Source organism: Tursiops truncatus, chromosome 9, assembly GCF_011762595.2.
Source record: "Tursiops truncatus isolate mTurTru1 chromosome 9, mTurTru1.mat.Y, whole genome shotgun sequence".
Lineage (NCBI taxonomy): Eukaryota > Metazoa > Chordata > Mammalia > Artiodactyla > Delphinidae > Tursiops > Tursiops truncatus.
This window is the reverse complement of record NC_047042.1, coordinates 30,422,328-30,437,827: the sequence shown is the minus strand read 5'-3', so window position 1 is coordinate 30,437,827 and position 15,500 is coordinate 30,422,328. Positions and strand designations below refer to the sequence as shown.

The 15,500-nt window shown below is 45.4% G+C and overlaps 1 protein-coding gene across 3 annotated transcripts in view; it reads right to left on the bottom strand.

Annotated features, from left to right (window-relative positions):
* Window positions 1-8,078, bottom strand: part of IGF2BP3 (insulin like growth factor 2 mRNA binding protein 3) — a 139,632-nt gene extending 131,554 nt beyond the window's left edge. The window contains exons 1-2 of one of the 3 annotated variants that reach the window (XM_073809634.1): window positions 7,553-8,078; window positions 6,122-6,182 (exon numbers count right to left, since the gene is read on the bottom strand). In XM_073809634.1, coding sequence (XP_073665735.1) covers window positions 6,122-6,182; window positions 7,553-7,727 — 236 coding nt within the window. In that variant the 5' untranslated portion in view covers window positions 7,728-8,078. Of the gene's footprint in view, window positions 1-6,121; window positions 6,183-7,552 lie in introns of those variants that run through there. The other 2 variants (XM_033862965.2, XM_073809635.1) reach the window with 2 other exon arrangements.
* Window positions 8,079-15,500: the final 7,422 nt, after the last annotated feature.

Genomic DNA, 15,500 nt, shown 5'->3' with positions numbered 1-15,500 from the left:
TTTGCAACCAGCTTTCAAGCAAAACTCTGTAGTCAAAGCCCATTTGTAAACATCAGATTTATGGGGCAGAGATCTTAAGTAAACATGCCAATCCAGGGACTTCCCTGGCAGTCCAACGGTTAAGACTTCACACTTCCAATGCAGGGGTCACGGGTTCAATCCCTGGTCGGGGAACTAAGATCCCACATTCCATGTGGCCAAAACAAAAACAAAAACAAAAACAAAACAAACAACAACAAAAACTTCTATGCCTGTGGTGACTGTTACACAACTCTGTAAATATACCAAAAATCACTGAATTGCACAAGTAAAGCAAGTGAATTGTATGGTATGTAAATTATAACTCAATAAAAATTTTTAAAAATAAAAATGCCAATCCTATCCCTTGGTCACTGCTCCCACACTGCCACCTCCTGTCTTATGACTCTAGAAGCTTGAATCAGAGTCAACAGTTGATAAAGGAAACTCAGCTAAGAATAGCACAGACTCTCTCCTTCCTCCCAGACGAAACCAACCACCAGCGTTCCTGAATGGATAATTCACTTTTCAAAATTAGTTACTGCTAGAAAAGTTGCTGTCTGAATGCTGCGAAAGACTATTAAAATGGAGTTGCTTCAAAATATATATCAAGGTGGCTCAACAGCTTCACTTTAATACAAAATCCCAGACCTATAACAACACATGAACTACAATAGTGTGGCTCACAAAAGCATTTCAAAGTACGGCAAAGATCATGTCCCTCTTGCTGACTGCCCAAAAGAGGTACACGTGCAAAAGCAACTGAACTACCATACTACAGAAAAGAAATACAAGTCAAGTTCCTTACAGGGAAAAGCCCAGCTCTCTGCAATTCCAAAATATATTTTTAAACCTTAGCTGGTAACTCATTTATTTCAAGCAGAATGCAAAACTCAGAACAAAATATGCCTCCTGTTAGTTTATTATAATGGCATTTGGCGTGAACAGAGAATGTAAGTCATCACACAAATCAAAAGGAAACCAGAAACAGAAGCCAAGATTCTCAGTTCCCACTGGCTCCAGGCACATGTCACGTTTTCATAACGTCTTCCTTGTTATCATGGACAGCCACACAGAAGCTACTTATCAACATTTTTTTAAAATTCTAATAAAGTGAGAAAGAAAAGTGAGAAAACTTTCTCAAACCGTACTGAGAAAACAACGTGAAATCAAGAAAAATCTCATTGGCTACAACCACTTAAGCAGTCATGCATTACTGATCTTAAACCGAGCACTGCAAAGATAACCTTGCCTATGATTCTTTACCAGCCGTGAGTGAAAGTTTCCTAACATTCAGAATCTCAGGGCTATGCATGTTTGAGAAATTTCCCTAATTCACAAGATTCACCTGTACCACCACTGATAAACCAAGGGCATACCTGTTAAAATATTTAGCATTAGAAACAGCTTTTACCGTCCTGAGACAACAGGGTCTTATGCCCTGGCTAATGGGCACATGGCTAGTCATGGCACCATCCTATTCTATACTTAACAGCTTTTAAAAGGCAGCACTAGCTTTTAAATGGCCATTTAAAGTAAGATATATTTAAAACCACAGTAATTTTTATACATGCTCTACCCCATTTATATGCTAAACATAAGATTCTAATACGGAAATAAGCTGTTCATTTTATTTCCTTCTTTTTTTTTTTTTTTAATTTTAAGGAAGCAAGAAACAAAGACATTTGAGCTTAGGCACCACAGTCTGTTTTAACGGATCCTTCCTGGAAAAATATTAACTATGATATCCCACTATTTTTTCTCTTTCATTCAAATATGTTTTGGCTACGTACAATTCTAATCAAGGCCAAGAGCTAAATCATGAGGAAGTTTAAGCTAGAAAAAGCTGGAAAATACACAAATTCTCATAATTTAAAGAAGTAATGGAAAACGAATTAAACCACCATCCGCTCAGTTCCCCAGCGTCAGCAACTTTCCTGTTACCTCTCCCATGCCCAAAGCCCACAACATAACAAAAAGGAAATCGGCGCTATTTACAAAATCATATAGGGGCACACCAAGGTTCCCCAAGATACCAGTGACTCTTCCAACCAAAGTCAGCCACCGTCTTCCAAAGTCAAAACAATTTTCACACCCACCCTCACCCCCAAGGAGGGAGGGAAATTTTTTTTTTAAAGCTTATACCTCCAGACTGAAGCCAAGTCTTCATGTGCTGTATCTTTTATATCTGGAACAAAAAGTACAACACTATCACTGGTACTCAGTGCAATCTTCTCTTCATGCTGGATGCACGGGACCTCAAACTCTGTGAAGCACTGCTATAATCTTCCCCAACTGGGGGGTATCTGAATGCAGAAAAGCAACATTCCTTCCACATTCCCTTGTGACTTGGGTAATCAGCAGCTAGGCTTGGTCTAAACCAAACTCAACAATGCCCCTTCCTGAAATGGTCCCACCCAGCTTTGCTCCCCGTCAGAGTTGGGCCATCCTACCACGCATCAAATCACCCCCTGGGCCTGCTCCCCTGTTTAGCTGCTGCAAGCCCATTGATCCATCTCAGAGTGCTGCCATAAGCATTCTTCTGCACCGGGCTCCCAACATGCCTTGCACAGCAGGTATAAAGGTCACTGCTGCATATGTGGGTATGCCTGCCTCAGGTGCCCACATGATGATGGGATGGAATGCAATGACTGCTAAGCACAAAGAACTCCACCCAGAAGTCCAGCAGGCTCACTGGCAAGGGCTGGTCCGCGGCATTCAATTCACTGTCACCAGTACCACCTCTTGACCCTCCTATAGGTGCTGGGCATGTGGATCACGAAGGTGCCTTCTCTGCCCTCTCCCAAAGCCTATTCAGACAGTGGAACAGTCCAGATAAGGAAAACTACAACACAGTTCCAAGGTTCAGTTAGAACAAAATTGTGACATAGATTTCCGGCAAATCTCCCTGGGCAGGGCTTCCCCAGTAGCGCAATGGATAAGAATCTGCCTGCCAACGCAGGGGACACAGGTTCGATCCCTGATCCAGGAAGATCCCACGTGCCGCGGAGCAACTAAGCCCGTGTGCCACAACTACTGAGCCTGCGCTCTAGAGCCCGCGAGCCACAACTACTGAGCCCAGATGCCTTAGAGCCCATGCTCCACAACAAGAGAAGCCACCGCAATGAGAAGCCCGCATGCAGTAACGAAGACCCAACACAGCCAAAAATAAATAAGTGAAATTAAAATTAAAAATTTTTTTTAAAAATCCCCTGGCAGAGAAAGCAAGCTCTATTGTTGTTTTTAGCCATTTCTGTACAAGCAAAGGACTTACTTGATTGCTCTCTAAATCAGTTAAAAAAAAAAAAATTGTCTCCAATGTACTCACTCCTATTTACTTTGCTAGTAAGACAATAACATTCAAAATCCTCAGCATTTTAATGCTAATGCAAATCAGCTACAAAATTTAATCTACATTGTTAATAAACTGAAGAAGTTTCCATTGATAAATACTTTCTGCCACTGGTAACATTTTACTTTATGTGATTTCCTAAGCAGCAACTCCTGTTTGCCATAAAGTAACAAGTAAACTAAGTATGTTTTTAGGTTGGGCAAAAGCCTTTAAGAATAAAACAGGCAGTCTATTAACCAGACAATGTTTTTAATTCCCTACACATGGGGGACAAATTCACACCAGCCTGGAGAAGGAAAATCAGGAGAGTAAAGCAAAGTTACTGCATTTACACACAGGTCAAGACACTTAATGTTTAAATTTAGAAACTCTCAAATGTTAAAATGCCTGTCCTTCAACACAACCATCTGCCTATTTCTTATTCAACATCTGAAGAAAATTAAGATACAGTGGCTAAACATGAAACCAATTAGAATTTGAAGAATGTGCTTACATTTTTTTCCAGTAGGTAAACAATTCAGACGATGCCTTTAACCTTTTTTTAAGGAGCTATGACTTCTCCCGCAATTTTTCAATTGTTTATTAAACTGAGATCAATTTAGATAGTTTTCAGTACACGTTCTATTGTTTTAGAAGCTTTTAAAAGAGAACTCCATTCTGCTATATAAAATAACTTGACCCCTACCAAAATTCCCAACTAGAACTAAATCTGGCCACGCCAAATCCCTTTCCAACTATCCTGATGAAAATTAAGTACATGAAGAGAAATCCACAAAAATCCAAACAGGCTGGCAAACAAAAACACAATTTGTAAAAGTGCTTTACCTGGAAGAGAGCTCAATCTAAAAATAGGCATAGGGGGTTTCCCTGGTGGTGCAGCGGTTAAGAATCCGGCTGCCAAGGCAGCAGACACGGGTTCGAGCCCTGGTCTAGGAAGATACCACATGCCGCGGAGCAACTAAGCCCATGCGCCACAACTACTGAGCCTGCGTGTTGCAACTACTGAAGCCCGCACGCCTAGAGCTCATGCTCCGCAACAAAAGAAGCCACCGCAAGGAGAAGCCCGCGCACCACAACGAAGAGTAGCCCCCGCTCGCCGCAACTAGAGAAAGCCCGCACGCAGCAACAGACCCAACGCAGCCGAAAATAAATAAATTAAAAAAATATATAGGCATAGGGACTTCCCTGGTGGCACAGTGATTAGGAATCCGCCTGCCAATGCAGGGGACACGGGTTCGATCCCTGGTCCGGGAAGATCCCACATGCCGTGGAGCAACTAAGCCTGTGCTCCACAACTACTGAGCCTGCGCTCTAGAGCCCGCGAGCCACAACTACCGAAGCCCACGTGCCACAACTACTGAAGCCCGTGCACCTAGAGCCTGTGCTCCGCACCAAGAAAAGCCACCGCAATGAGAAGCCCGCTCGCCACAACCAGCGAAAGCCTGCATGCAGCAGCGAAGACCCAACACAGCCAAAAATTAATTAATTAATTTTAAAAAGAAACTAAAAAAGAAACTCTCTTTAAAATAAAGTAAAATAATTTAAAAATAAATTAAAAAAATAAAAATAGGCATAGGATGACCTGTTAGGTAGCCATCTCTCCCAGCCAAGCACCAGGGAAATGCACAGCAAACCCTTTCCGCCCTCCAGCGTACACACCCTCACCAATATCTAACCAGACGCTCTCTGGCTGCCCTAGTTTAAATTAACTTCCAGCTTACTACTTGGCCCAGGTTGGGAGTGGGGGATGGGAGGGGGAAAGGAAGAAACTAACCCCACCTTGCAAAGCCCAGCAACGCATAAGCCAACACCAGCACCACCGGGAGGAAGCAGAGCCTTTCAAGTCAGAGCTACAGAGCCGGGATCTGGCCTGCTCTGGAGAAGGGAGCCATTTCTCCAAAATACTTAAGAGATTAAAACACAGTCTCCAAACATTCTGTAAACTGACACACTACATATGCTTTCCGAAAAGTGCAATCCCCCTTGTTTAAGTAGCAAAAATCTTCAGCCTTCTCCATCTCTTGGTGCTTATCTGTAAGCAAAAGTATTTTTTAAATGGGGGCGTTGGGGGGGAGTGGGGGGAAGGCCTGGAGACAAAGGCGGGTTTGCAGAAAGCTGTCTTACTTGCAGTGACTGAAAGGCGCTTCTGGGCAGGAGAAGCCCAGGCGTTCACTCACGTGTTCCAATCCCGGCGGGCGAGCTACCAGGGTAAAGGCAAATTCTTCTCCTCTCAGATGTGCGGACGGCCTCCCAGGCCTCTCAGTCTCGTCGCCGCCAACTCGGGACAGAGAAGGAAAGGCACGCCACACCCGCGCGTGTCTGCAGCTGCTTCCGCCTATCCTGCACTTTCAGGTGGGGGGCGGCGGGCTGGAGCGGTCACCCATTGCCTCCTAATTCCCACAGATGCCCAGAAACTGCCCTTTGAGACTTTGATTTCCTGTTGCAGCAACTTGACCTACTCTGCCGGAGAACATGTAGCTGTGAGAGCTTCCTTAAGCGACTTTATTACCAGTAACAATAATCCAGTGGCAGGGGCCACAGACAAGTCGTCTATTCCTTCACAGCAGTACCAACACACATTCACACTCACACACACACACACCTGCCAGAAACTTTAGGGCAAAAGACGAGAAACGCCAAGTCATACAGCAACCCAATAACAGTAAAAGGAAAAGTTGTTTTCAGCTGTGTTGAGTCTCTCCTCCCAATGGTTGAGAACAGAATCAATGAGAACATAGTAAGCAAGCTCACCTTTGCCTTTTGGGGACCGAGTGCTCAACTTCTATGAGTTTCCCGTGCAGTTCCACTTTACCTGCGGACACACAAGAGGTGGAGGAGCAGTTGGCCCGGTTTAGCGGCTCTCTGGGCCCGAAGGACCCGCACAGCCTAAGCAGCGACACGAGTGGCCTCCTGAGACCCCGAAAGACACTCGGACGTGGCTCAAAGCCGAGAGAGAAACCGGCCCCGCGCGTGGGAAGCTGAGCCCCTGGAGGCTGCGTGTGTGTAACTTACAGATGGGTGGGAAGGGGGATCAACTGGCTGACCCACTACTTCGGGAACACTCTACCCTCCCCCCCCAACCCCGTCCGCTTCCCCAGAGACTCCAGAAGACAAGCTCGGGGGAAGGGGCTACGTGGGCTTTCTTCAGGAGGGGGCGCCCAGGCCCTTCTCCCGGGTTCAAGCCCAGGCCCGCCGGGAACTGGCAGTGAGCGGCGGGAAAGGCTCGAGGACCGCAAGGCAGGAGCGGCAAGAGCGAACGTCCAGAGGCGCAGCTCAGCACAGACTGCACAGCGCGCGAGGGACGGTGCAGCACCCGCCACCCCGAAAGCCATGTGGCTCGGAGTGGGACCTGAACACAGCCTTCCCCCCGGCGTCCCACCCCCGCGCGCCTCCCCGCCACGCACGGCCCCCCGCCCTCGCCGAGCGCTCCCCACCAGTCCCGGAGGCCGCGGCCCGAAGCCTGGCAGCCCGGCGCCACAGCGGGACTCGCTCCGAGGCGACCCGTGGTCGCCCGCGCCCACCTGCCCCTCTAGCTCGTTGTACGCGGGAAGGTCGAGCAAATAACCCGGGTCGCCCTCGCCCGCCTCCCGCAAGGTTGAGGGGAAGCGCGGGGCCGCCCGTGCTAGGCACCACCCGCGGCCTCGTTCGGCAGCCGGGTCAAGGCCACTTTGAGTTCTCCCGCGGCCGAGGTCTGGGGCGGGAGGGGAGGCAGCGAACCAACACCACAAATAACCGGCAGGGAGAGGAAGGAAGGAGCGAGAAACAGGCGTTCGCTCTCGGTCCCCAAGCAAGGCCCGGCGGGCCGGAGCCTGGAGCACGCGCCTGGGCCCGGGCGGGGCGCGGAGCGAGCACACCCCCCCTTCCAGCCCCGCTCCCAGGCGCCACACAGTCCCCCACGCCTCCCCTCCGAGCCCGCGCCGGGGCTTTCTTGACAGCGCGTTCGCTCTCAGCCCTCAAAGCCCGGCGGGGGAGGGGAGCCGCGGGGGCCGGGTAGGCGCCCGGGCTGGGAGAAGGGCCCCGACCCACGCGTGCAGGCGCCCGGGCCTCGTCCCGTCTCCCCCGCCCGCCCAGGCCGGGGCCCTGTGTGGACAACCCCGTGTCAGCCGCGGCCCGACCCCGGCAGGCCCGGGCAAGAGGCGCGGAGCTGGGCAGGCGTCCCGGCGGAGCCCGGCCGGGGCCCACCTGAAAGCGCTTCGATGGCCTTGAGGGCCCAGCTCTCGTCCGGACAGTCCACAAACGCGTAGCCTGTCTTCACCAGGAAGGGTCCCGACACCGGGATCTTGGCGTCCTTGAAGATACTTTCCAGGTCCGAGGGGACGGCGTTCTCGCTGAGGTTTCCGATATACAGTTTGTTCATTGTGAAGAGCGGTTGTTTAAAAAAATTAAGAGAAAAACGAAAAATTAAAACCACCCACAGCGATGGATGAATCCGGCGGGTTTTGTTCCCCTTCTCTTCTCGCCGTTAAAATACAGACACACTAAGAACCAAGGACAAGAACGAGGAGCGAAAAATCAGATCCGAGGGTTTCTGTTTTTCCTTTTCTAGGTATTAAAAAAAAGAAGAAAAGAAAAAGCCTTGCTACAACCCAAACGCATCAACGAGTCTTCCTAACTCGGAGGAGGAGGCGGGATTAGCGAGAAAAAGGAGGAGAGGAGGGAGGGGGGGGAAACTACTTTTTGTCTCTTACTCCCCAACCCCTCTGGCATCGGCCAGCGGACTGTGAAAATATCACACTACGTGAGGGCAGGCGCCGCCTCCCCATAAAAAACCCAGAAGGGTGACTGGCAGGGGGGAGGGGAGAAGGGGTGGAGGGAGGAAGGCGCAGGAGGCGGAAAAAATCCGCTCCGAGTGTCCGGCTTTTTGAATGAGCCACGTGTTCAAACTACAAATCAACGTCTCACGTGAGGAATCCCAGCGCCTCAATTAGAGTGGGCTTCGCAGGAAAAAAAGAGCTAGCAGGAGGAGGAAGAGGGGGAGGGGAAACGAGATTGGGCGAGGGACCGTGAGAAGGCGAGGAGGAAGAGGGGCGGAAAATGCTAAAGGAGCCGCAGCCGAGGCATGGAGGGGAGCGCGGCCGGGGGAGCAGATTGTCACCATGGAGTTTAGAAAGGGTTATCTGGTCGGGGCGGATCCGGAGGGGGAGGGGAGGGGGAGGGGAGAAATATTGATTTTTTTTTTTTTTTAAATGAGATAGGAGTCGGGGTGCTAACTAGGCAATTCCTCAGCTCTATTTACCGGAGTTTTCAATGTTCGATTTTTAAAAAGAGGTAATTAACAAAGCCAAAGAGTCCCCATTCCGAACTCGCCTTGTGGCTTTGATGACACAAGTGTAACCTCGGCAAAGCCGCGAGCACCTTCCCAGGGCTGGCAGGGACGGAAACGCAATAAGGGGGTGTCTGGGTGGGTGGGTGCGGGCGGGAGAGGCGGGCAGACGCGCCCCACCCTGTGCACCCTTTACAGTCGCGGGCACCGGGGAAGTGGGGCGGCCCCGAGCCAGGGGGATGGGGGATGGGAGCCCGCGGCGTCCTGGGCGGGTGTCTGGGCGACACCTCCTCCGCCTCCGCCTGCGCTCGCGGTGGCTTTGGGCTTCGCGTTTGCCATTGGTTGCGCGATTCAGAAAAGGCTCCGGGATCAATGAGGCCGGGGGCGGGCTTGGCCACCGGTGGGGGAGGGGAGCGCAGGGGCCGAGGTTTCTGGCGTGGGGATGGGGGCGTCCCGGGCCTCGGAGGCCGGAGCCGAGAATTCAGAGTGGGAAAAGTCGGTATTTAAACGGAAACCATTTCTTCCTGTAGTTTCCAGAGGAGGAGGAGGAGTGGGGTAGGCTGGTACTTATATTTAAAGAATTTTAGTTGGAGAACTTGGGACTCTTAAAACAGGAAGACCGCTCTGCGTTACCCCTAGGTGGTATTTGCACTCGAAAAATTGCTCGAGTCTCTTTCTGCTTCTTTTCTGCCCGCATTTGGCCATGAGAACCATTCATAATTTCCCCTGTGTGTAACGAGTACAATGGTGGGTGTGGGGGGGAGGGTCTGGGCCCGGTGGAGCCTTACTGGGCCGACAAAATGAGGACTGGAGACGAGGAATACGGAAATGAGTGCTGGGGTTCTTCTGGAAATCTCCAAGTGTTTCATGATTGTGTACTCCACTCAAAGGCTTCATGTGCACCAGGATACTTGAGGTTTATTTTTAACAGGTATTCCATGGAAAAGAATGCTTATTTTTAAAAAGTGATTGCAATTATATATAGGATGGAAATATAAGCCAGAATCTTTAATGACTTAATACTTATTATTAGAAAAATGCATTGAGTAGTAGAGAAAATACTGTTTACACTGAATCATCTTCAGTAATTATGACAGTTGATATAGTTCATTTCTTTTGGTCCAATCCGTATATGGCATTTAAAGGTGTATGATTTCCAATTGAAAGATGAATGGCGGATTATTTTTTAAATATGTGGGAATTATTGCATGGTATAAAGAGCATTTACATTTTTTCTTTTAAAGGGAACATAATTTTGTGTTAAGAAACCGGAAGGTGTCAGATCATCCATTTTAAATGCAACTGTTTCTTTCTAACAGGTTTTTCTTTTCCTGCCAAGCAAATCCAACTTTTTAAATGTAAACTCACTTTCACAATATTTTCATTCACATTTAATTTAGTGAAATGTTTTTACTTTACGATACGGAGGGGGCAAACATGTTTTTGTGTAATCATGTTTTGAACTGCGTTATGAGCTATGTCTTCAAAGAACGTTTTGGTGGTGAAATTTTAAGTTTCTGGTTAGATTTAACTTTTAAAAAGAGCTTACTTATTTTTCCTTTTCATGTTTTTGAAAAGAGAACCTTCGTTCTAAAAAAAGGGAAAAAATATATGTATTCTTTATGACTTCTGTGGTATTCAAAATGTAAATATCAAATTATGAATTTATTTTTCATTTACCTGTTGCATGTGATCAAAAGCTATTTGGAGAAATATGCTTTTCATTCATTTAGTAATATTTGCTTTTCTCTAAATTTTATAGTCTGTTGACCATTTAAGTTTTAGTAATTTTTCATAAGAACAATTTTATATGTTCAACTTGCTTTCAAAAATCAATTGAATGTTGCCTTCTGGATTCTTGACTGTACTTGCTCTTATTAAAACTGAGACCTAAGAAAATACTTCTAAAGCAGGGGGTAAAATGTTTATTTTCCATAAATACTAGTCCGTGCCTGTCTGTCACTATCAAACAAATCTAACAGCTGGAATTTAAAACAAGTGTGTGCTGTTTTGATGAATATGTTCCTGGGGCTCTTGTGAATTTAATCTGTGTATTATTATAACAAACTGGATACTCCGTCTAGGACCTTAAAAACATACACGAGTTATATAAGCTCAGACATCAAAAAGGGAGGTAAATACAGTCCATTCCACTTCGAATATTCCTAGCATTTGAGGGATAAGTATATGATCAATGGCTGAGTAAAAAGAGCATGGGTAATTGGTTTTTTTTTACTGGCATTTCAAGTGTAAAAATATCTTCGGTGGATTTTCAAGAATGAATATAAGGTTGATGTAACCTCCAGTCTGAATGAGTCTCACACATGAAATTAACCGTGTGTATGGGCTACTCCAAGTTCTTCCTGAAGCAACTGCAGCTCCTAATTAATGTTAACTCCACGAAGGACTCCCACCCATTGTATGTGCTCTGATGCGGTTGAGTCTTTCCAACTGTAGCCTGTTTACTCTTTGGACAGCTGCACCTCCTCCTGATCTCCTGACCTGAAGGCAATAAAAATGTTTCTTAAAGGTCAGTGTAATATTAAAGGAGAAAAAACATGCTTATAAGGTCGGTTACCCCTCCTGTATCCACAGGTTATAAGCGACGGCTTATCAGGTAGAGGAGGGAGAAGGGGCATTCTTGTTGCTACCCCTAACTCCTGGCTTCCTCTGAGACCAGCCCAGAGCCGAAGTCCTTAACGCGGGTGGGCACGCAATGCCCGCCGCGTCGCCTGGGCCTCATAGGAGGTATTTTTTAACATTCTCTTGCTCCTTCGAACAGCTCTCCTGGACTCTGATCTGTTAAGACCAGATGCGTGATAAGTGGTAACCTGGCTCTGCCCTCTCTTCAGAATATGCCTTCAGTTATTTTTGTTTAAAATAAAAAATGGTGCCCTAGGAGATGTTTCCTTTTTCCCCTGGCTCTGCCGGGAGAAAGAGGGCGGGATCCTTCGTCGGCCGCTGCTCGCCTCAGAGGCCCTAGACCACCCGTCCGCCCTAGCCCTGCCGCGGGACAGGCGCCTGCTGGCTCCGCCTCGGGGTCTGTCCCTCCGCGCGGAGTCGCGTGGAGGGTTAGACGTGGGGGCCCGGGCAGGGGAGCCTCTCTCGTCCCCCTCGCGGCACTACCCCACCTGAGCTCGTCCTTCCCCTGCCGGCCGGGGCGGACCAGGCAGCGAGTCTGGCGACCCTGCCGCACTTCCGGCCTGTTTCGAGTGTGCCAGGGGCTCCCTGGAGCTGGGGGATGCTCGGTACCCACGGAGAAAGACCGCAAGGAGAGCTCCCTGAACCCTCCGCCTATGCCCGGGGCGGGGCGGGGCGGTGAGACGGGTGCACTGGGCGCGCGAACGCGGCTCCGGGGCGGGGCTTCGCGCTCTGTGGGGCCGACTAGCTGAGCCCGAGTCTGAGCAACCAGCTTGGAGAGAGACGCCGCCCCTGGCTGGGGAGGGGGCGGGAGGGCTTCTCTCACCCGATTGGTGGACGGAGGGAACCTATCACCGTCGGCTACCTCCGCCGGAGCCGTTTGCTAGTTCCCATTCATTGGCCATCGAGCAGCCCTTGGATTTCCATCTTTTGTGGCGCGAAAATAACCCTTTGCTCCCTCTCATTGGTTTTGTTCTTGTTGAGGAGTGAGATTGGGTTCCTCTCTTCTTGCTCTCATTTTTCCTGCCCTTTAACTGTGAGACCCCCAACCCCAGCCCCCAAGGAGGAAAGAAGGAGATAACTGAGGAAGAGTGGAAAATGGTTGTGCGTGTGCGTGTGAATTCCGCCCCTTGGGCTGACCGCGTGGTGCCCGCAGAGTCCCTTCCCTTCCCCCATCGTCCAGCGCCCAGAGGTCGTAGGTTTGCTCCATGCTCAGCTGCTGGAGTCACATCGTTTCCCTGCTCGATTCCAGCACCTTAGAATGTATACGTCTTTTTTAGTTAAAACAACATAATACGTTTCCAGGTGCCTGATTTTTCCGGGGCTTCTAGAGAAACTGACTCATTCCGCCCCCTCCTTTACTAACCCCCTTTGTGGTCCACAGGGTTGTTTTAAGCAAAACCAAACAATCCCTCCAAAAAAAGCAAACGAAAAATTCCGGGTAAAATCAACTATGCCGAGACCACGTTTTCGTTGAAGCTTCCCTAAGACCTAAGAGCTGAGACCGACCTTGAAGGATTAGCGATTTCTGTAGCTGAAATGTTCTAATTTTACTGACGTTTGGTGAAGACGGTGAGAAAAAATAAATATGAATTTGGCTTGGAAAAGCACAAAACAAACGAATGATCGTATTTAATGTGATTAAATAAAAAGCTAACAGCTACAGTGGTGTATTCTAGGTAGTGATATCTTGGATGCATTTGTAATTTTATACGTAAGTTGCTACTGGTCTCAAAAATAAATTAAAAATCAGGACTCTGACCATTACAGAAAAGAGGGAAGTATAAATTTGTTTGGTATATCTAATTTCATGACAGACTTTTCAATTCTTTGATTATCCAAAGAAAAGGAAATGTACCAGTTAGAAATATAACAATTTGTTCACAGATAATTTAGTTGTTTTTTTGAAGTCTTGACAAAACACTTGATTTGGTTTTAAACTAGTAAAACAATAGTTCCCCAGTAAATATTTTAAAGTAGTCAAGTTACATCATCCTATCATCCTCTTAAGTTCATTTGGAAAAACTATTTATTTAGTTTTGTACTTTTTCTTTTTAGTCTCTGAAAACCAACTAATTGAAGGAATATAAATGCCATGTACCATGATACTAAAACAAAGTTATTTGAGCAGCTCTTTAAAACAAATTTTAAAAACTGGCTTAATTAGTAAAGAAAAACTGTTCTAAAATACATTTTGTTTACATTTTGTATAATTAAACTACATTTCACTAATATGGTTAATAGATAATGTATTTTTTAAGTTTTCATGTAAAATTATTTCTCAGAAACCAGAGTAATTTACAAATGGTTTATTTTGACTTGAACAAATTAATGAAAGCTTAGAGACTAAGTTTATAGTGAAAATACTGAAGATTACAGTTAATAATTTATATAAACCTTAAACACCTAAGAAATTTAAAATGTAAAGACATGATTATTTGTAAAATGAACCTAGATTGGGTTTTATATATTATGTAACCTTTATATTTTGAAAATGATACAGTAGAAAAAATAATTTTTCAGAGTAAATTTCAATTGTAAAAAAGAGTTCCAAAATAATCTGGACAAACCCAAACTCTAAAACCTGAGCTATTTTCAAATGTTTTCTCAAACTCAAAGATTTATATAACCAATATTTTTATTTAAGGAAACTTTTTTCTGGTTGGAGAAATTTATTTATTTTTTTAAAACTTTTCAACTACTAAGTCAGGAATCAGAATTTTCATCTATCTGGTAACTTAAAACATAATTGTTAAAGTAGTAGATAAACATGATTCCTTTTATTGCTATTCTTTGTTTTACTGCTTCACATGAGTGAAACTTTAAAAAAATATTCATTTATTATTGCTACTCTGGGGGTGGGGGGATTGAGACCTTTAGTGAAAAGACTCTTTGGTAATTGATGTGTACATAAGTATTTGCAGACCAGCCACAGGAAACAAAGAAGATAGACATTTGTTTGTGGGGGGAGGGGTATGGGGAGGCTGAGAAGACTTGGATATTTAAATTTGTTTCTTGGTTGCAACTAATTTATCCTGCAGGTTTTCCTGCTAAGGGTGTAAGGATGGTGGTAGAGAGAGAATGTATTGACTGATGGAGTAAAATGGGACAGTAATCCAAGCATGAAATCCCACTGGAGAGAACAATAAGAACCTCCTCTCCCCACTAAAATAATCCGAAGGCAAAGCACATGCTGAGGTTATAACTAGTTCTCAGCATTTTCTAACACACAATTAAAAGACACATCTTAGGTTACTATTTTCATATTGGGACCTTTTGTTTTCCTGGCCATTTCTTTTCCAGAATCCCATTCAAAAGAAAAAAGGAACTATGCAGATTTCATGACATGGATATACAAATCAGCTCCTTTAGAGATAAACTGATGAATCCTTCATGCTGTCTATATATGAAAATACAGTTTTTAGATATAATAAGGCAAAGTATAATTTCCTTACTTGCAGGAATAATGGTAGATCATTATCATTTACACTTTGACTCTTTAAAATTCATTCCTTCTGAGTTCTGTTTGCATTTTGGTCCTGAACTTCTCTAGCGTGATGATCCCAGCTTTAAAGATGGAAACAACAGGCTAGATGAGGATTTTATTGTTATTTCAAAACATCTCAGCTAAAATTCATAAGAATCTGAGAATATAAGATACAGCAGAAAATAAACAAAACTTAGTCTAAACTCTTTATCAAAATTGACCCTATAAAGATTTGTGCTAAAATTCATGCCTAACACACTTCCGTTGAAACATTTCTTTTTTGTAGTAGGTTGCTTAAAAATATAAAAGTTGGTAGTATTTTTTGTAGCTTTTCTCAAATGACTTAAATTTACTGACCAATTATTTTTAAATTGACAGTGCTAGTGCCTTCTCAAAGGCAAAATTTTGCTTGAACTGGGATTTAAATTTAATATCAATAATTGAAACTGATAATTTCCCCTCATTTAATTTTGGTTTGGGGGAGGGGAGTCTTGTGCCAGTCATTGAAGTAATTTTTCTATTTTTTAAGTTATTTTTCTTTGTAAACTCTTCATATCTTATTTGTAATCTAAAAGTGTTTTTCCTAGCACTTTCCAAGACTTGGAAAAAAATTTAAATGTAACTAAATCTTACTCTAAATATTATTAAAACTTTAAAAAATGTGTATAATTTGATACAAAGAAGTATGAAACATATTACTATTGAATATTTTCCACTAAACTAACATAACTGTATGGCCC